The 20904-nt window shown below is 42.3% G+C and overlaps 1 protein-coding gene across 5 annotated transcripts in view; it reads left to right on the plus strand.

The window, feature by feature from the left end:
- ELP2 (elongator acetyltransferase complex subunit 2) overlaps positions 1-20904 on the plus strand; it is a 128881-nt gene that overhangs the window by 81369 nt on the left and 26608 nt on the right. For all 5 annotated transcript variants that reach the window (XM_050938166.1, XM_050938167.1, XM_050938168.1 and 2 more), the window contains 2 exons: positions 543-638; positions 794-851. In XM_050938166.1, coding sequence (XP_050794123.1) covers positions 543-638; positions 794-851 — 154 coding nt within the window. The remainder of the gene's footprint in view (positions 1-542; positions 639-793; positions 852-20904) is intronic.

The raw sequence follows: 20904 nt of genomic DNA on the forward strand, positions 1-20904 counted from the left end.
GTTCATGGGAAGTGCAGAGTTTGGCACCTTTGAAAGTTAACCCCTTATTCAGCTGCCTAAATATAGATTTACAAAGCTAACTTTAGGCACCTGCTTTTAAAATCTTGGCTGTAGTGTTTCCACACATCTTTGACAAAACTCCTCTGGTGCACGGGAAGAAGCACATGGCCAACTCCTGGAGGTCTGTGGGTGAGTCTGAACTGCCTCAGAGTTTCTGTAAGAGAGAGACAGACCAAATGCCTCTAATCCAGGGAGAGGTCAGTCCCAGAAAGAAAATAATCAAGTTAGAAGTTTTACATTTCATACTATATATTTTTCTGGCAAAGGCTTTTCCCCCTTACTTCCATAGATGTACATTAGATACTTGAACTTACATTAAATAATTAGTTCCTAATTTGCATAGTTGGATATTACTGAAATAGACATATCTTCATCTAGATAATTTCTGTCCTAAAACTAATAGGATCCCTTTACTTATATGTAACCAAATTTTCATGTCAAGTATTTTCTCAGTGGCTGAATTAAACATTTTTTTTGAACAGGAGATATGGCAGCTCAACCAGCTGATGAGGAAGAAAAGTTTAATAGTGTTTCGAATCAGTATCATCAGATTTATTTTCAATCCCTCATCCTTACAGGTATGCAACATAAAAAGGGTATTTTGTGTGAATTAGTAGTTGCTTTCATTACTAGAATGAAGTTTTTTGAGTGTTACTCTTTGGAACAGAGAGATTAACAGGTAAAGAAAAACACTATACTAAATTAGAATAAAATGTATGCATATGTCTTATAGAACCTCCCACAGAAGATCATTTGTTGCAGAATACATTATGGCCCGAAGTTCAAAAGCTGTAAGTTATTTTGTTTTATATAAATATAGAAATGATACAAAATGTCTTAGAAGCTCTTGCTGTAACTGATTCCTGTAGTCTTGTACACCATATTATTATACATGTTTATAAGGCATCCATTGCAGTAATATGTTATGTTCTTAATATCCAGTGCCCTTATTCATTCATTTGCTAGTTTTTTTTGGTGTTGTGCATGTTCAGTATGTAGGTTGTAAAAAAACTTTTTAATATGGGTCAGTATGCAAGTTTGCACTGGATAAATAGGAACTGATATACTTTTAAATACGCTATTTCCATGTCTCTCAAGGTGGTATGTCTGTAGCATAGCAGTCAAGTATAGCTCCTTCTCAGCTTCATGTAGGGCTTAACACTTTTGAACCCTCTTATTAAAAAACCCCCTGTGACCTGCATCCTATTAAAACACATTAAGCCACATTAACACTAAAGGGCTTATTTCAGCAGCCTAGAATGATAGCCAGAAGCAGTGTTCTGAAGCTATAGAAAACCTGTACTATATTCTCAGCCATAAATGCACTTATGCAAACACAGATCTTTCTGATCCATTGAAGCTTTTTTCTCCAGGATTATATGGTAACAACGAACACAGCATTTACAATAAACATAAATCATGAGAAGTGTTTTCACATAATATAGTCATGCCAACTAATATAAACCATTTGGGCAAAAGTAATACACACAATAAATAAAAAAATAAAGCATATATTGGAATTTGTTGTTCCGAAAATGCCAAAAATGTGTTCTTGGTATTAATGGTGTTTTGAAATTTCATAAAATGACTGAAAAAGGTTTCACTGGCTTAAAAAACCCAATCCTGGGAGAATGGGTGAATCCAGTGGGACCACAACATTCTATTGGGCTTCATTCTGATCAGAGTAGACTTTATAATAGAGAGAGTCTGAACAAGAACACCACCAAACTCAGTCCAGTTTGTAAGGAAACTGGAATCAAGCAATTGTTTTAAATAAATACTCCTGCTGCATAGATCTGTATGCATCTGTGTAACAGTCAGCTGGGATTCCCAGAACTGTGAGGCACTTTATCCCTCTCAGGGCCGTAGCCACAAAGAACATGGCCCCCTCCGAACATATGTCCGGGGCCCCTTACAATGCAGAAACTGGAATGCGGTATTTATTTTATACAATATACAGGGTTCATATTATGTATACATAGGCCTACAGTGTACATGTATTCCGTATTTATGCAAAGTGCTTCTTTCGAGCCTTGTTCTCCGCAAATTGGTTAATCAATGCGTCATAGTCCAGAGATCTGGCAATCTTGTTTTCGATTGAGATAACTGCAAGCGCAGAAAGCCTGTCATCTGTCATGGTTGTGCGCAGGATATTCTTGATCAGTTTCATTCTGCTGAAGCTCCTTTCAGCACCAGCGATAGTAACTGGTGTGGTCAGAAGAATTCTGATGCAAATGCAAAGATTCGGATATATCTCCTGAAGGCTGTTCTTGTATATGTACGTTAAAAAATTGTTTGCCGTGACAAGTCCTCTCTCTTTCTCGATGACATAAATAAAACGATTCAATTCCATTATGAGTTCCATAATGGAATGGAACTCAATTCCATTATGAGTTCGTTGGCATCAATGTCTCAATTTTTCTTTCAAAATTTTTGCTGTGATTCTCCAGTTCATTTTCTCTGTGACACTGCTTCAGGCTGTTAGCGTTGTATAGAAATCCAAACAACTTACACCACTCCATGAGTTGGTCAAATCGTGACGAAACAGAAGATATGGCCTGATCAGTGAGAACAAGAAAGAAATGCAATTTAAATTTTTCTTCGGCAGAAAGACAACTCGAATCATCAGCACATTTGTAATCAAACATTCTCTTCTTACGTCGCACCCTGGTTTCTGAAAACACCTGCTCAATACCCATATGCTCTGCTATTTCAAGTGCATTTGTGACCACAGAGTTATATCCTGTATTTCGATAGTCTTCCAAAAACTTCATTGTAGCCCCGACTTCTGCCTGCAGTACGTCAATTGACACATCTGGTAACTGAATTAATTTGCTGGTTTTATTGACGTGAAATAGTATATCGTACCACGTGTACACAGTCAGAACAAAAGGCCATGTAGTAACATGGTCTAAAAGCGCACCGGCTTCTGTTGCTGTATTGCCATCTTTCTTTTCGAGTGCATATTCTCGCAAAGATGACAAAGCATTGCGCAATTCTTCAAGGTGATAACACAGTGGCTTCACAGCATCAATTCTCGAATCCCAACGAGTGTCCGATAACCCTTTAACAGATATTGGCATATGTTCTTGAAGTATATCCCAACGTGAAGGTGAAGAAGAAAAGATAACATATATTCTGTTAATCAGACCGAAAAAGTCAACGGCATATTTCGATGACTTTGCCACGTCTGAGATCACAAGATTCCAAGTGTGAGCTCCACATGGTACATACAAAGCACAGTCATTTATTTCTAGCATGCGGGCTTGAACTCCTTTATTCTTTCCTCTCATATTTGCGCCGTTATCATAAGCTTGGACTCTCATGTCAGGAATGTCTATTCCTAAGTTGTTTGCCTTTTCAAGAAACGCTTCCAATAAGCCCTCACCAGTTGTATCATGAACATTAAGAAAACCAACAAACGCTTCACGAATATTGACACCATCTTCACCGTTGCATTCAACAAAGCGTAACACCACAGACATCTGTTCTTCATGTGACACGTCGGGAGTACAGTCCAAAATAACTGAATAATATTTTGCTTTTTTAAGCTGCGCTGTGTTGGCCTCTTGAATGTTACTGGCAACAAGTTGAATCAACTCCTTTTGGATCTGTGGACTGAGGTACTGAACATGTTTCTCTGCCTTCTTAGTCCTCTGTTAAAGTTCGCTGAGGACAGTATCATACTTTGCAAGCAATTCAAACAGTCCCAAAAAGTTGCCATTCGAAGGATCGCCGAGCTTTTCATTACTTCCTCGAAATGCCAACTTTCTTTCGGACAAGAAAATAACGACATCAACCATGCGTTTGACAACATTTCTCCAGAAATCTCTCTCTTTCAGAAAAGCCTGCAATTCGAGTTGGTCAATAGATGTACGGTTTACTATGCCTGACCAAAGGTCAAACCATTTCACCATACAGTCTTGATGACCTTTGCCTGTTTCATGCTGCTGAAGTCTTTTTGACAGTGCTTTCCAAGCAGATGTTCCACGACATAGCGGTATGTTGCCAGTGCCAAATAATTTACAACAAAAACAAATATTGGCATCTTTCTGAAGTGAATACATTAACCATGAACGTCTTATTTTCTCGCCATTTGCCATGGTTTGATAGAAATGAGTACTTGTGAACCTCCGTCTTTCCTCGTTAAATGGAAATTCGTAACTTTCATTCTGCTGCGGTGGGCCACGTGCAACAGTGTCTCACACTTGCCTGTCCGATATTATAGACGGCCAGTCTCCTGGATCATCAGTCAGTGGTTCAGATTCAGATACTTCTTTCCCGGCAGCAGCTGGAATATCTGTCACAATTTGTTTGGTAGAACAACTGGCTTCACCTTCGACCTCACATGAAGCACTTCTGGATATGATTCGTCGCTGCTAGTGCTGTTCGTTTCATGTGCCTGTGCCTGTGCCTGTACCTGTACGTTGGATTGCAGCGCAAAATACGGTAACAACTTCGGAATTTTCTCAAGTTCCTTCTCGGCATCTTTTGCTGCCTTTCGTTTACTAGCTCCGCTCTTATACATTCTCTTAGACATCACAAAGCACGCTTCTGCGTTGGAAACGATAAAAAACTAAACTAAATTAATAACATTTATCCGCTGACCGCCATTATGAACGGAAATACACATTCTTTGAATGGGTCCAACTAAAATTTGAAACTGACCGACAGACAACTGATGTAGCCAATAGCATTATGATGTATCATAATGACTTCACGGTTTTGTCAGTAAAACCGACATGGATTGTGCAATAGCGTCAATAAATGTCACTTACCTAGTTATACCTTACTTTTTTTTTACCACTTTTAGGGGCCCCCTTCCTTGCGGGGCCCCCTCCGGTCGGAGGGTACGGAGGGCGCTCGCTACGCCTCTGCTATTATATACACTTGTGGTGCCTGGGCTCCAGCAAGATTCAGGGCCCGGGGGCCTAGCTCCAACAATGTTTGGGACTAGGTCTCTCCCCCAGCCCCGCCTGCCACCCCCACACACCTCCTCCAAGTGTCCCCGAGCCCCCACTTGCTGCTTCCACTCACCTTCCCGGATCCCAGGAGCCTGCAGCTCATGCTGATTCAACAAGTAGTAGCTTTGCTGCTAAGCTGACACACCAGCATGTCTGTCTTACCAGCAAACTCTTCAAGATGCTCTGCCAGTCCAAATCTTGCCTAGCAGGTAACAATCAGTGAACCCCAGTTCCTGAGTTCCCCAAAGATCTCTTTCTCTGCAGTGCTCAGCTCCTCTTACTGTAGCATCCACAAAACTTACCAAGCCTGCTGCTCTTTTAAAGAGCCAATCCTCCACTTCAATCAAAGCACTAAGTTGGTTTATGTTAAAAGTAAAACAAGTTTATTAACAAAAGAACATAAGTAAGTGAAACCAAGTATAAGGAATAAGGCTAGAAATGTTTATGAAGAAACAAAAATAAAAATGTGTCCAAGACTAAAATTCAACAAACTTGTCTTTGGTTCAAAGACATTTTTCTTTCCACTCTTTCTTCCAGCATGGCTGACCAGTTTTTTAACCTAGACCCTTCAGAGAGTTCAAAGTGTTTGGTTTCTTTGTCATCTGAGGTGAAGCATAAAATAGGGGTTCTCTCCCCTGCTTTTTGTAGTCCAGTAAACTTTTGAAATGTATTCTTTGAAAAGTAAGCCCAGACAAAGTCTCTCTTTCATGCTGGGGTGTAGACACCATGCTGCCTTCTCCTCCCACTTGTTCATTGATAGCTTTGTTTATCTTGTATGCAAATGTAGCTTCATTGTCCCTGCTTGAGAACCGGGCTGATCAGACAAAGAAATACATATTCCTTTATCTAGGGCAGACTGACTTTACCCATTGCTAGCTGAACACCTTTTAAGAACATAATTCTTTGTACACACCCTGTATGTGTATACCACTCAGTGATGTTCAGGAACATTGTGTTGCTAGTTTGTATATGATACCTTACATTACATCTTATAAATACAGGTTATGACAACAATGAGTTGGGATATACTGGGCTGGTCAGGTCAGCTGAAACTCACTGCTAGATACCAGGAAGCCCTTTATCTTCTGACACTGAGATGCTCTGAGGGCCACAATCTGATACGAGGAGATTCATTTTTCCTGGTGGTACTGACTTCAGTTCATAGAATATGCGTCAAGCTCTAGTGACTAATTTACTGTAGAACAGACCCACTCAAGATTCTTTTTGAAGGTGATGGATGGGATTCCCCACTCTGTTGGAGCGTATTATCGTGCCAATGGTCTTCCCACGCTTTCTTGCCCATCCCACAAATGGCCTATAATTCACATCAAAAGGTCCTTGGGATTCTGCTTGTATTGATCTACCATCTTTGTGTGTCCAAGATGAAAGTATTCATATTTTTTCTTACTTTAAAAAGTTCAAATTCAAGACTGACCATTTATTCTCCCCTGCCTCAGGGGAACTAGTTAAAAGAGTGGGAGAGAAGTCTAGCTGCATTTCAGTATATCCACTATTTTGGATTCTTATGCAGTAACGCAACTTTGACAGTTTTGTGATCCACATTACTTAAAATCATAACTATATTACATTTTAGGGGTAGGGTTGTGGGTGGCTTATTTAATCTAATTGATTTCCCTCTATTTTTAGAGATACTGAATCTTTTTAAAGAGAATCTTAAGAACATAAGAATGGCCATACTGGGTCAGACCAAAGGTCCATCCAGCCCAATATCCTGTCTACCGACAGTGGCCAATGCCAGGTGCCCCAGAGGGAGCGAACCTAACAGGTAATGATCAAGTGATCTCTCTCCTGCCATCCATCTCCACCCTCTGACAAACAGAGGCTAGGGACATCATTCCTTACTCATCCTAGCTAATAGCTATTAATGGACTTAACCTCCATGAATTTATCTAGTTCTCTTTTAAACCCTGTTATAGTACTAGCCTTCACAACCTCCTCAGGCAAAGAGTTCCATAGGTTGACTGTGCGCTGTGTGAAGAAGAACTTTCTTTTGTTTGTTTTAAACCTGCTGCCCATTAATTTTATTTGGTGGCCCCTAGTTCTTATATTATGGGAACAAGTAAATAATTTTTCCTTATTCACTTTCTCCACACCACTTATGATTTTATATACCTCTATGATATCCCCCCTTAGTCTCCTCTTTTCCAAGCGGAAAAGCCCTAGCCTCTTTAATCTCTGCCCATATGGGACCCGTTCCAAACCCCTAATCATTTTAGTTGCCCTTCTCTGAACCTTTTCTAATGCCAGTATATCTTTTTTGAGATGAGGAGACCACATCTGTACGCAGTATTCAAGATGTGGGCATACCATTGATTTATATAAGGGCAATAATATATTCTCCTTATTCTCTATCCCTTTTTTAATGATTACTAACATCCTTTTTGCTTTTTTGACCACCTCTGCACACTGCGTGGACATCTTCAGAGAATTGTCCACGATGACTCCAAGATCTCTTTCCTGATTAGTTGTAGCTAAATTAGCCCCCGTCATATTGTATGTATAGTTGGGGTTATTCTTTCCAATGTGCATTACTGTACATTTATCCATGTTAAATTTCATTTACCATTTTGTTGCCCACTCACTTAGTTTTGTGAGATCTTTTTGAAATTCTTCACAGTCTGCTTTGGTCTTAACTATCTTGAGCAGTTTAGTATCATCTGCAAACTTTGCCAACTCACTGTTTACCCCTTTCTCCAGATCATTTATGAATAAGTTGAATAGAGTTGGTCCTAGGATTAACCCTTGGGGAACACCACTAGTTACCCCTCTCCATTCTGAAAATTTACCATTTATTCCTACCCTTTGTTCCCTGTCTTTTAACCAGTTCTCAGTCCATGAAAGGATCTTCTCTTTTATCCCATGACAACTTAATTTACATAAGAATGTTTGGTGAGGGACCTTGTCAAAGGCTTTCTGGAAATCTAAGTGCACTATGTCCAACCAATCCCCCTTGTCCACATGTATGTTGACCCGTTCAAAGAACTCTAATAGATTAGTAAGACACGTTTTCCCTTTACCGAAATCATGTTGACTTTTGCCCAACAATTTATGTTCTTTTAGGTGTCTCACAATTTTATTCTTTACTATTGTTTCAACTAATTTGCCTGGTACTGACGTTAGACTTACTGGTCTGTAATTGCAAGGATCATCTCTAGAGCCCTTTTTAAATATTGGCGTTACATTAGCTATCGTCCAGTCATCGGGTACAGAAGCTGATTTAAAGGACAGGTTACAAACCCTAGTTAATAGTTCCATAATTTCACATTTGAGTTCTTTCAGAACTCTTGGGTGAATGTCATCTGCTCCCAGTGATTTGTTACTGTTAAGTTTGTCAATTAATTCTAAAACCTCCTCCAGTGACACTTGATTCTGGGACAATTCCTCAGATTCATCACGTACAAAGGACGGCTCAGGTTTGGGAATCTCTCTAACATCCTCAGCCGTGAAGACTGAAGCAAAGAATTAATTTAGTTTCTCCGCAATGTCTTTATCATCTTTAAGTGCTCCTTTTTTTGTCTTGATTGTCCAGGGGCCCCACTGTTGTTTAGCAGGCTTCCTGCTTCTGATGTACTTAAAAAAACATTTTGTTATTACCTTTTGAGTTTTTGGCTAGCTGTTCTTCAAATTCCTTTTTGGCTTTTCTTATTATATTTTTGCACTTAAATTGGCAGTGTTTATGCTCCCTTCTATTTACCTCCTTAGGATTTGACTTCCACTTTTTAAAAGATGCCTTTTTATCTCTCACTGCTTCTTTTACATGGTTGTTAAGCCACGATGACTCTTTTTTAGTTCTTTGACTGTGTTTTTTTTAAGTTGGGGTATACATTTAAGTTGGCCTCTGTTATGGTGTCTTTGAAAAGTGTCTATGCAGTTTGCAGGGATTTCACTCTAGTCACTATACCTTTTAATTTCTGTTTAACCAACCAGTTCCCCTTTCTGAAATTAAATGCCGTAGTGTTGGGTTGTTGAGGTGTTCTTCCCACCACAGGAATGTTAAATTTTGTTATATTATGGTCACTATTTCCAAGAGGACCTGTTGTAGTTACCTCTTGGACCAGATCCTGCACTCCACTCAGGACTAAATTAAGAATTGCCTCTCCTCTTGTCTGTTCCTGTACCAGCTGCTCCAAGAAGCAGTCATTTAAAGTATCGAGAAATTTTGTCTCTGCATTTCGTCCTGAGGTGACATATACCCAGTCAATATGAGGATAATTGAAATCCCCCACTATTATTGAGTTCTTTATTTTGATAGTGTCTCTAATCTCCTTTAGCATTTCATTGTCACTATCACTGTCCAGTTCAGGTGGTTGATAATAGATCCCTACTGTTATATTCTTATTAGAGCATGGGATTACCATCCATAGAGATTCTGTGGAAGATTCATTTAAGATTTTTACTTCATTTGATTCTACATTTTCTTTCACATTCCCCCGTCCCCCCCCCCACAATGATTGTGTCCCACTGATTGTCCTTACACCACCAGATTTCTGTGTTGCCTATTATATCAATATCCTCCTTTAACACAAGGCACTCTAGTTCACCCATCTTATTATTTAGACTTCCAGCATTTGTACAAGCACTTTAAAAACTTGTCACTGTTTATTTGTCTGCCCTTTTCTGTTGCGTCAGATTCTTTTTTATGTGAATGTTTCTCATCTGATCTGGACCATACTTTGTCCTCTTCCATCCTCTCCTCCTGACTAAAACCTAGAGAATCTATATCAATAGACTCTCCTCTAAGAGAAGTCTCTGTCCGGTCCACATGCTCCTCTGCAGTAATCAGCTTTCCCCCATCTCTTAAAACTTAAAAACTGCTCTGCAAACTTTTTAATGTTAAGTGCCAGCAGTCAGGATCCACTTTGATTTAGGTGGAGCCCATCCTTCCTGTATAGGCTACCCCTATCCCAAAGGTTTCCCCAGTTCCTAATAAATCTAAACCACTCCTCTCTACACCTTCGTCTCATCCACGCATTGAGACTCTGAGGCTCTGCCTGCCTACCTGGCCCTGCATATGGAACTGGAAGCATTTCTGGAATGCCACCATATTGCTTCTGGATTTCAGTCTCTTTCCTAGCAGCTTAAATTTTGTCTCCAGGACATCTCTCCTACCCTTCCCTATGTCATTGGTACCTACGTGTACCACGACCACCGGCTCCTCCCCAGCACTACACATAAGTCTATCTAGATGCCTCGAGAGATCTGCAACCTTCGCACCAGGCGGGGGAGTCACCATACGGTTCTCCTGGTCATCACAAACCCAGCTATCTATGTTTCTAATGTTCGAATCTCCTATTACCAACACCTGCTTTTTTCTAATGACTAACATTCCCTCCCCCAGAGAGGTAACTTCAGTGTGAGAGGATACCCCAACATCATCTGTAAGGAGGGTCCCAACTATGGGAAGGTTTCCCTCTTCTCCCGTTGACTGATCTCCTTCCCTGAGCCTTTCATCCTCCTTAACAGTACAGTGATTGTCTGACCGGAGGTGGAACAAATCTACAGTGTCCTGGAAAGCCTCATCAACATACCTCTCTGCCTCCCTTAGCTCCTCCAGTTCCGCCACCCTGGCCTCCAAAGCCTGAATGTGGTCTCTGAGGGCCAGGAGCTCCTTGCATCGAATGCACACACATGCCACCCGCCCACAAGGCAGATAATCATACATGCTACACTGAGTGCAATAAACAGAATAGCCCCCACTCTGCTGCTGGGTTTGTGCCTGCATTCTCTCCTACTGCTACCTAGGTTAATGATAGGGCTTTTGTTTAAATCACAACGTTTTGATTATAATTTAGTGTAAAGAATGGCAGGTGTATCTTGCTCCCCTCCCAAATTCCCTCTCGAAACTCCCTGTTAGCGGCCCCTGTTCGCAAAGCTCCCTTGTTGCTGACTTGCTGCTTTATAAAGCCCTGACTTTCCTGATATCTCCGCCCTCTGACTGAGGCTCAGCCAGTGAACAGAGGCATCTAGATTTCAAATCTTGTTTAGAAGCTCACAGCTTCCAACTGCTGGCCACAGCATACGGTCCTTCAAACAAAACAAAACAGACAGACAGACAGACAGGCTAACACAAGCTCAGCACACAGCAAGTAACCCACAAACACACACTACAGGCAGCTACTTACCCAAGGGTCCCGTATTTGCTCCTCCTTCACCTGGAGAACTCCCTCTCAAAACTCCCTGTTAGCAGTCCCTGTTTGCAAATTCTCATTATTTGATAAATAAGCAGTGGGATGTAAAATATTCCTGGCTTTCAATTTTATTGCACAGCATTCATCTTAAAAGCAACATGAAATCACATAATGTAGATTGCATGTGGCCATAGCAGCTGGAAAACCATGTTAGGAACTCGTCTGCTAAAAATAGGTTGCTTGGCACTTGCATTTCTGTGCCAAATATTCAAGCTTTAACTCCATCACCAGAATTTGAAAAAAATGTTGAATTTTCATAAATATTTAATTGACTAGATAATGTTACTATAAAAAAAAATCTACTGAAGTGTTTGCAAAACCTAACTGCCATATAAAGAATGTGACAAATTCTGAGAGATGATACAATTCAAAATTTATACTAATCTTTTTGGAAAATCGCAATATAGAATTTGTGTGCAGCAGTTTTGTGTAAATACTGTGTGCTTGAACCATTCCCCCCGGAACACTTTTATAATTGACACCAAATGTTTTCAGAAATATATATATGTATATCCTGTATCATATATTTGAAAGTTCTTGATTGCTTACTTCAGTAGTACGTGAATTAATTTCATCAGAGTGATTACTGCAAACTTTGAAAGTCACGCTATTTTACCTGTGCACAAAAGTTTTGTTTATTACGCAGTGCCAGGGCAAAATGAGTTGTGTGCATATTCTGTTGAAAATGTAGCTCCTTATTAAACTCCATGAGCTGTGAATGCAATGCACTCGTTTTTTCCTCCTCATAGAGTGAGGTTTGGGAGCAGTTTTTTCTTTACACCAAGCAAGAATCAAATTGTGGAAAGAAAGGTCTGGGTAATCTTTACACTTCCAAGCTCCTTCCACAAACTAAGCACAACTGTAAGAGGGTTACCCACTGACCACTAGTATGTCTTCTTGCATCTAGGTTGGGGAATATAAATCTCACTGCATTGGGTGCCTGCTCATTGCTTGCTCTGTGATAGTCTTTCTTCTGGTAACTTGGCCCTCAGGCCAGGTCACCATTTAGCCCCACATCCCTTTTGGGGTTACAGAGTTCAACAAAGAAATTCAACAGATAATTCCTAGATCTTGTGTAGCGTCAACAACAGATGCTTGCTCCAGTCCTGTGCCTTCCAGATATGTCCACCATTTAGTGCTGGGATACTGACTGTAGATTTTCTCTCCTTGCAGTTGCTATATTGCATATTTTATCTTTGCCTGAGTACATAGTTTTGCTTATATCAATATCTTTCTATAGTGCCTGCATATTATAAAAACTTTTATTCAGTATAGTAGCTTCGTGTTTTCCCCAGCTACATTATAGGTCTTCAATGACTTCTTTTAATCTGGTGGCAAACTGCACTTTGATTTTCATCATTATTCACCCTTCAGAGTTTCTTCTAAAGCTGCTTTCTCATTATCAGAGCTTCTAACTATTTTGTCAGTTCCAATAAAATCTGAGATGTAACTTCTCTTATTCTGAATTCCATTCATTCATTCTGAGTTTCTAGTATATTTCTGATGCTTTGATATCTTTATTTAACCTTTCACAATACTTCCTCCAACTTTCTTTGATTTTGTTACAATGCTTTGTGGTATTGCCTTACTTCTTTTATACTTCGTTAGATCTTCACTATTCATTGTAAATTTTTGCTTTCTTATAAGCTTTATTCTTTAACTGACGTTTCACACTCCTCATTCCACCATGGAAGTGAGTTTTTAGTTTTCGGGTATTTTAATATCTTAGGTATGGATATGGTAGGTAATATGGTAACTGCTGCTATTATCCTCTTAATTACGTTGTCATTGAAATTCTCTGTGTCAACACTTACACAGTGATCATTCACAAATTCAGTATATTTTGTTTGTGAATAGCTCCCAGTTAGCTTTCTGAAAATTCTAGGTGGGTAATTTTCCATTATCTTCATCCTTACCTTGGCCTTGAAAAGTAAAGGGAAATGATCACTCCCCAGTCCTCCTTCCATATATATTTCACAGTTGTATATGCTTGCAATAACTGCTGTTATTCTCAGGTCTAAACAAGAAAACCTACCATCTGGTGCATTAAATCTAGCTGGGGTGCCATCAGTTAAAACTGGTAGATTGTTTTTGTCTATTCAGTCTTTCTAGGCGTGTGCCATTACGATCAGTTGTCCTACTTCCCAGAATTTATTATGACTATTTAGGTCACCTCATGTAATACATGGTCTTTTCGCATTCTTCACTTTCTTGTGATTCTGACCTTTCTAATTTCCCACACAGGTTATCGATATTATAAATCCTTAAAGAAATATTTATCTTCTGCACTGGGATCTCAACAGCATTATATTCAAGAATTACTTCTATGTAGTTTAATCTTTCCCTAATGAAAGTACAAACACCTCTTCCTGTACCTAGTTTTCAGTTTTGCTTAAAGGCAACATACCCTGGAATTTTAAGAAGTTTTTCAACCAGCCATGTTTCCTGGATGTAGTAGCTGGTTTAGTTCTTATTTCCAGTACATTTTCTTTTAGTTCTTGACTATGTGCTATCAAATTGTGTGGATTCCAACAGAAGACTGTGATTCCTGTACTGGTCATATTTCACTATTACCCTCATTCGGGATTGCATGATTATGATCCATTGACAGATTGCTGACATACAAGAATTTTTCCACTTCCCTTGCTTTTCATTTTAAATTTTTCTGATTTTTTTCCCTTGTTTCTGATGTACAGTTTATCACTTCTATCATAAATGCAATAAACCTCCCTTTTTCACTACTAATATATTATTGCTCATTTCTTCTGCAGTGTTTATCATATTCTTTATAGAATGAGGCTTTATTTGCAGTTCCCCTTTTTCTGGGCTGCTTTTCTTTTCCTTTTTTGCCTGATGTTTTGAGAGTCTCCTTTCAGCTTCTGCATAAGATATGTTGTCAACAGTCTTCATCTTTTGTATCTCTTTAGCTTGTCTTGCCCCAATGTGTCCCTCTGTATGCCCAACAGTGACTCCCACCACAGTCTCTGCACCAACCTCCACCTCTTCTATATAGTTTTCATAGGAACACTTACCCCTCTATCATAACCTTAGTCCCACATTTGGACCTTAGCGTCCAAAATATGGGGATTAGCATGAAAACCTCCAAGCTTAGTTACCAGCTTGGACCTGGTACCTGCTGCCACCACCCAAAAAATTAGAGTGTTTTGGGGCACTCTGGTCCCTCTGAAAAACCTTCCCTGGGGACCCCAAGACCCAAATCCCTTGAGTCTCACAACAAAGGGAAATAATCCTTTTTCCCTTCCCCCCTCCAGGTGCTCCTGGAGAGATACACAGACACAAGCTCTGTGAATCCAAACAGAGTGATTCCCCCTCTCTGTTCCCAATCCTGGAAACAAAAAGTACTTTCCTATTCCCCCAGAGGGAATGCAAAATCAGGCTAGCAATCCAACACACAGATCTCCCCGATTTCTTCCTCCCACCAATTCCCTGGTGAGTACAGACTCAATTTCCCTGAAGTAAAGAAAAACTTCAACCGGTCTTAAAAGAAAGCTTTATATAAAAAGAAAGAAAAATACATACAAATGGGCTCTCTGTATTAAGATGATACAACACAGGGTCAATTGCTTAAAAGAATATTGAATAAACAGCCTTATTCAAAAAGAATACAAATCAAAGCACTCCCGCACTTATATTCATGCAAATACCAAAGAAAAGAAACCATATAACTTACTATCTGATCTCTTTGTCCTTACACTTAGAAACAGAAGACTAGAAAGTAGAAACTACTTCTCCAAAGCTCAGAGAAAGCAGGCAGACAAAAGACTCAGACCCTAACTTCCCTCCACCCAAAGTTGAAAAAATCCGGTTTCCTGATTGGTCCTCTGGTCAGGTGCTTCAGGTGAAAGAGACATTAACCCTTAGCTATCTGTTTATGACACGCCCCCCAAATTGCAGACAGTGGGGAAGCTCACTGGCGGCGATTTCCTTCTAGAACTTGAAAATAAACAGATTAATACAACACATACACCTTTACATATACTCCTAAGTATATAACTAACAGAATTCTACATTTTAAGAACACGTTTTAACTACTGAATTCTGGGAAACTCTCACGGGAGAGTGCATCAGCTACTTTGTTAGAAGCTCCTGTGATGTGTTGAATTTCAAAATCAAAATCTTGGAGAGCTAAACTCCAACGAAGAAGTTTCTTGTTGTTCCCCTTGGCAGTATGAAGCCACTTCAGTGCAGCATGGTCAGTTTGTAGTTGGAACCGCCGTCCCCAAACATATGGGCGTAGCTTTTCCAGGGCGTACACAATGGCATAGCATTCCTTTTCACTGACTGACCAGTGACTTTCCCTCTCAGACAGTTTCTTGCTGAGAAACACGACAGGATGGAAGTTGTGATCTGTTGCTTCCTGCATGAGCACTGCTCCTATACCACGCTCAGATGCATCTGTGGTTACTAGGAATGGTTTGTCAAAATCCGGGGCCCTGAGCACAGGGTCAGACATGAGCGTTGCCTTAAGTTGGGTAAAGGCCTTTTGACACTCATCAGTCCACTTAACGGCATTTGGCTGGTTCTTTTTGGTCAGGTCGGTCAATGGGGCAGCGATTTGGCTGTAGTGTGGTACAAATCGCCTGTAGTATCCGGCCAAGCCTAAGAAGGATTGGACCTGCTTCTTTGACTTTGGGACAGGCCACTTTTGGATAGCATCCACCTTGGCCTGTAGGGGGTTTATGGTTCCTCGACCCACCTGGTGCCCCAGGTAAGTCACTCTGTTTTGGCCTATTTGACACTTTTTGGCCTTAACAGTTAGTCCGGCCTGCCTGATGCGCTCAAAGACCTTTTCCAGGTGTAGTAGGTGTTCGGGCCAGGAGTCTGAAAAAATGGCCACATCATCGAGGTAGGCAACTGCAAATTCTCCCAGTCCAGCTAGTAGACCATCTACCAGCCTCTGGAAGGTGGCGGGTGCATTTCGAAGGCCGAAAGGAAGGACATTGAATTCATACACCCCTGCATGGGTGACGAATGCTGACCTCTCCTTGGCAGGTTCATCTAGCGGTACTTGCCAGTACCCCTTGGTTAAGTCTATTGTAGAGATGAACTGGGCACGTCCCAACTTTTCCAATAGCTCATCGGTGCGGGGCATTGGATAGTTGTCCGGACGAGTTACCGCATTTAGCTTACGGTAGTCCACGCAAAAGCGTATTTCCCCATCTGGTTTGGGTACCAGAACCACTGGAGATGCCCATGCACTGGTAGATGGGCGGATTATACCCATCTGTAGCATGTTCTGGATCTCCCGTTCTATAGCAGCTTGGGCATGAGGAGACACTCAGTAGGGTGGGGTTCTGATTGGGTGAGCATTACCTGTATCAATGGAGTGGTATGCCCGTTCAGTCCGTCCTGGGGTGGTTGAGAACAATGGGGCGAAGCTAGTGCACAGCTCCTTGATTTGTTGCCGCTGCAGACGTTCCAGGGTGGTTGAGAGGTTCACCTCTTCCACGCCACCGTCTTTTTTCCCGTCGTAGTAGACACCGTCAGGCCACTCAGCATCATCTCCCTGGACTGTAATTTGACAAACCTGTAAGTCTCTGGAATAGAAAGGCTTGAGAGAATTAACATGGTACACTTTAGGCTTTAGTGAGGAATTGGGAAATGCTATGAGGTAGTTTACAGCTCCCAGGCGCTCTTGGACCGTGAATGGCCCTTCCCATGATGCTTCCATCTTATGGGCCTGTTGCGCCTTCAAGACCATAACCTGGTCTCCTACCTTGAAGGACCGATCTCTGGCATGTCTGTCATACCAGGCCTTTTGCTCTTCCTGAGCATCCTTTAGGTTCTCTTTAGCAAGGGCTAAAGAGTGTTGGAGGGTGCTTTGTAGGTTGCTTACAAAGTCCAGAATGTTAGTTCCTGGAGAAGGCGTAAACCCCTCCCATTGCTGCTTCACCAGCTGTAATGGTCCCTTAACCTCGTGACCATACACAAGTTCAAATGGTGAAAACCCTAAACTGGGATGTGGTACAGCCCTGTAGGCAAACAGCAACTGCTGCAACACTAGGTCCCAATTATTGGAGAATTCGTTGATGAATTTTCGTATCATGGCCCCCAAAGTTCCATTGAACCTTTCCACCAGGCCATTGGTTTGATGGTGGTATGGGGTGGCAACCAAGTGATTCACCCCATGAGTTTCCCACAGTTTTTCCATGGTCCCTGCCAGGAAATTAGACCCTGAATCTGTAAGGATGTCGGAGGGCCAACCTACCCTGGCAAAGATGTCTGTTAGGGCCAGGCACACAGTGTTAGCCCTGGTGTTGCCTAGAGCGACTGCTTCTGGCCATCGGGTAGCAAAGTCCACTAAAGTCAGTACGTACTGCTTTCCTCTGGGCGTCTTTTTTGGGAAAGGGCCCAGAATATCCACAGCTACTCGCTGAAATGGGACCTCAATTATGGGGAGTGGCTGGAGAGGGGCCTTGACCTGGTCTTGAGGCTTTCCCACTGTTTGGCATACCTCACAAGACCGGACATACTTGGCAACGTCCTTGCCCATCCCCTCCCAGTGGAAGGACTTCCCCAACCGGTCTTTGGTTCTGTTCACCCCAGCATGGCCACTGGGATGATCATGGGCTAAGCTTAAGAGCTTCCCCCGGTACTTAGTTGGAACCACCAACTGTTTTTTGCGGCTGCCATTCTTCCCGGTGTCCACCAGAAAGAATTTCCTTGTATAAAAGTCCTTGGTCTATAACAAACCGGGATCGATTAGAAGAGCTGAGAGGCGGTGGGGTGCTCCGTGCCGCCGCCCAAGCTTTCTGAAGGCTGTCATCCGCTTCCTGCTCAGCCTGGAACTGTTCCCTTGAGGCTGGGGTCACCAGTTCTTCCTCAGACTGTGGACTTGGGCTTGGTCCCTCTGGAAGCGATGTAGGTGATGGGGTTGTTTCCGTTGCTGGTGAACCGCTCTCCGCTGGTGCACCTGAGGGTATTTTAGGCTCTGGCTGAGCCTTTTGGGTATGGCTGTCTGTTGCTTCTGCCAGTTCTGGCTCGCTGGCGCCCTCTGGCTTTGAGTTTGAAGATGTGGTTGCAATTGCTGGTGCTGGTTGCTGTTCCAGTTCCGGGCCTGGGACTGGAGATGCTGTGGCTGTTTCAGTGGTAGGCATGGAATCCGGGTCCACTACCTCTGTCTGGGTCTCTGGTAACACAGACGGGGCCTCTGTGGACGGCTCAGGATCAGGAATGGGTCTGGAAGCTTGCCTGGTTTGGCTACGTGTAACCATTCCCACTCTCTTGGCCCGCCTCACCTGGTTGGCCAAGTCTTCCCCCAGTAGCATGGGGATAGGATAATTGTCATAGACTGCAAAAGTCCACATTCCTGACCAGCCTTTGTACTGGACAGGCAGTTGAGCTGTAGGCAAGTCTACAGCTTGTGACATGAAGGGGTAAATTGTAACTTTGGCCTTTGGGTTGATGAATTTGGGGTCAATGAAGGATTGGTGGATAGCTGACACTTGTGCCCCCGTGTCTCTCCACGCAGTAACCTTCTTTCCGCCCACTCTCAAATTTTCCCTTCGCTCCAAGGGTATTTGAGAGGCATTTGGGCCTGGGGATCTTTGGTGTGATGGTGGTGTAATGAATTGCACTCGCATGGTGTTCTTGGGACAGTTGGCCTTGATATGTCCCAGTTCATTACACTTAAAGCATCTTCCATCTGATGGGTCACTGGGCCGAAGTGAGTTACTGGAGACTGGTGAGGTGGAAGGGTAAGGTGTCTGTGGCTTTACTTGGGTGGTATGTGGGGTCTTTGGCTGTCCTCGGTTGTAGGGTTTATGGTCTGTGTGCCCCCTGGGGTAATCGTTCCCCTTGACAGTAGCTTTCTTGCTTTCTGCCAGTTCCATCCATTTGGCTCCAATTTCCCCCGCCTCAGCGATATCTTTGGGATTTCCATCTTGTATGTACCTTGTGATGTCTTCAGGAACACCATCCAAGAACTGCTCCATTTGTATGAGGAGGTTTAGTTCTTCCAAGGTTTGAATGTTGTTTCCTGTTATCCAGGCCTCATAGTTTTTTGCAATGTAGTAGGCGTGTTTGGGAAATGACACCTCTGGTTTCCACTTTTGGGTTCTGAAGCGCCGACGGGCATGATCTGGGGTTATCCCCATTCGGTATCTGGCCTTGGTTTGAAAAAGTTTATAGTCATTCATTTGCAGCTTAGGCATTTCAGCTGCCACCTCTGCTAAAGGTCCACTGAGCTGTGACCTCAATTCTACCATGTACTGGTCTTCGGGGATGTTGTACCCAAGACAGGCTCTTTCAAAATTTTCCAAGAAGGCCTCGGTGTCATCACCTGCCTTGTAGGTGGGAAATTTCCTGTGCTGTGGAGCAATAATTGGCGCCGGGTTGTTAGGGTTGGCTGGCACATGCAGCCCAGCTTTTGCCAACTCCAGTTCATGTTTTCTCTGTTTTTCCTTCTCTTCATTCTTTTTTTGTTGTTTTTCCATTTCTTTTTGTTGTTTTTCCATTTCTCGGCGGTGGGCCAACTCTTCTTCTGCTTGTTTCCTTCGGTAGGCCACCTCTTCTTCTTCTAGTTTTCTTTTGTGTGCTGCCTCTTGGGCTGCCTGTTCTCTTTGGAAGGCTGCCAGTTTGATGCTTTCTTCCTTTTCTTTCATCTCCATCTCTTTTTGTTTTATTTCCAGTTGTCGCCTGTGTTCAGCTTCTTTGAGTTGCTCTTCGGCCTCAATTTTTGCCTTAGAAGTCATGGTTCCTGTTTTCTTGGGTTGGGGTGCCCTCCGGTGTTTATTTTCTGAACTGCAGGTTCTCTGTTGCCTCCTGGAGTCTGCCTAGCAACAGTGCCTTTTTTCCCTTTCTCTCTCTAGCTAATGTTCAATGAAGGGAAACCAGAAAAACCACTTTATTTGCATGCATATAAGTGCTGGTACTTGCCTCCTAATGGGAGGGCTATTGCATGACAAAAGACCCTTAACAGTCTGGTAATGGCTTCTCGCTTAACATGCAAGCCACAAACTGCCAGAGAGAGCAGAAAAAAAAATTCTCTCTGGTTCCCTTTTAAAACCAAACTGTTTCTCTCTGCTAAAAAGCCCTTAGCAGAGAAAAGAAAAATATAATATTCCTACTGGCTTCTGGATTCTGTCTATATCCCACCAGCTGCACACCATATCATAACCTTAGTCCCACATTTGGACCTTAGCGTCCAAAATATGGGGGTTAGCATGAAAACCTCCAAGCTTAGTTACCAGCTTGGACCTGGTACCTGCTGCCACCACCCAAAAAATTAGAGTGTTTTGGGGCACTCTGGTCCCTCTGAAAAACCTTCCCTGGGGACCCCAAGACCCAAATCCCTTGAGTCTCACAACAAAGGGAAATAATCCTTTTTCCCTTCCCCCCTCCAGGTGCTCCTGGAGAGATACACAGACACAAGCTCTGTGAATCCAAACAGAGTGATTCCCCCTCTCTGTTCCCAATCCTGGAAACAAAAAGTACTTTCCTATTCCCCCAGAGGGAATGCAAAATCAGGCTAGCAATCCAACACACAGATCTCCCCGATTTCTTCCTCCCACCAATTCCCTGGTGAGTACAGACTCAATTTCCCTGAAGTAAAGAAAAACTTCAACCGGTCTTAAAAGAAAGCTTTATATAAAAAGAAAGAAAAATACATACAAATGGGCTCTCTGTATTAAGATGATACAACACAGGGT

Source organism: Gopherus flavomarginatus, chromosome 2 (assembly GCF_025201925.1).
Source record: "Gopherus flavomarginatus isolate rGopFla2 chromosome 2, rGopFla2.mat.asm, whole genome shotgun sequence".
Classification (NCBI taxonomy): Eukaryota; Metazoa; Chordata; order Testudines; family Testudinidae; genus Gopherus; species Gopherus flavomarginatus.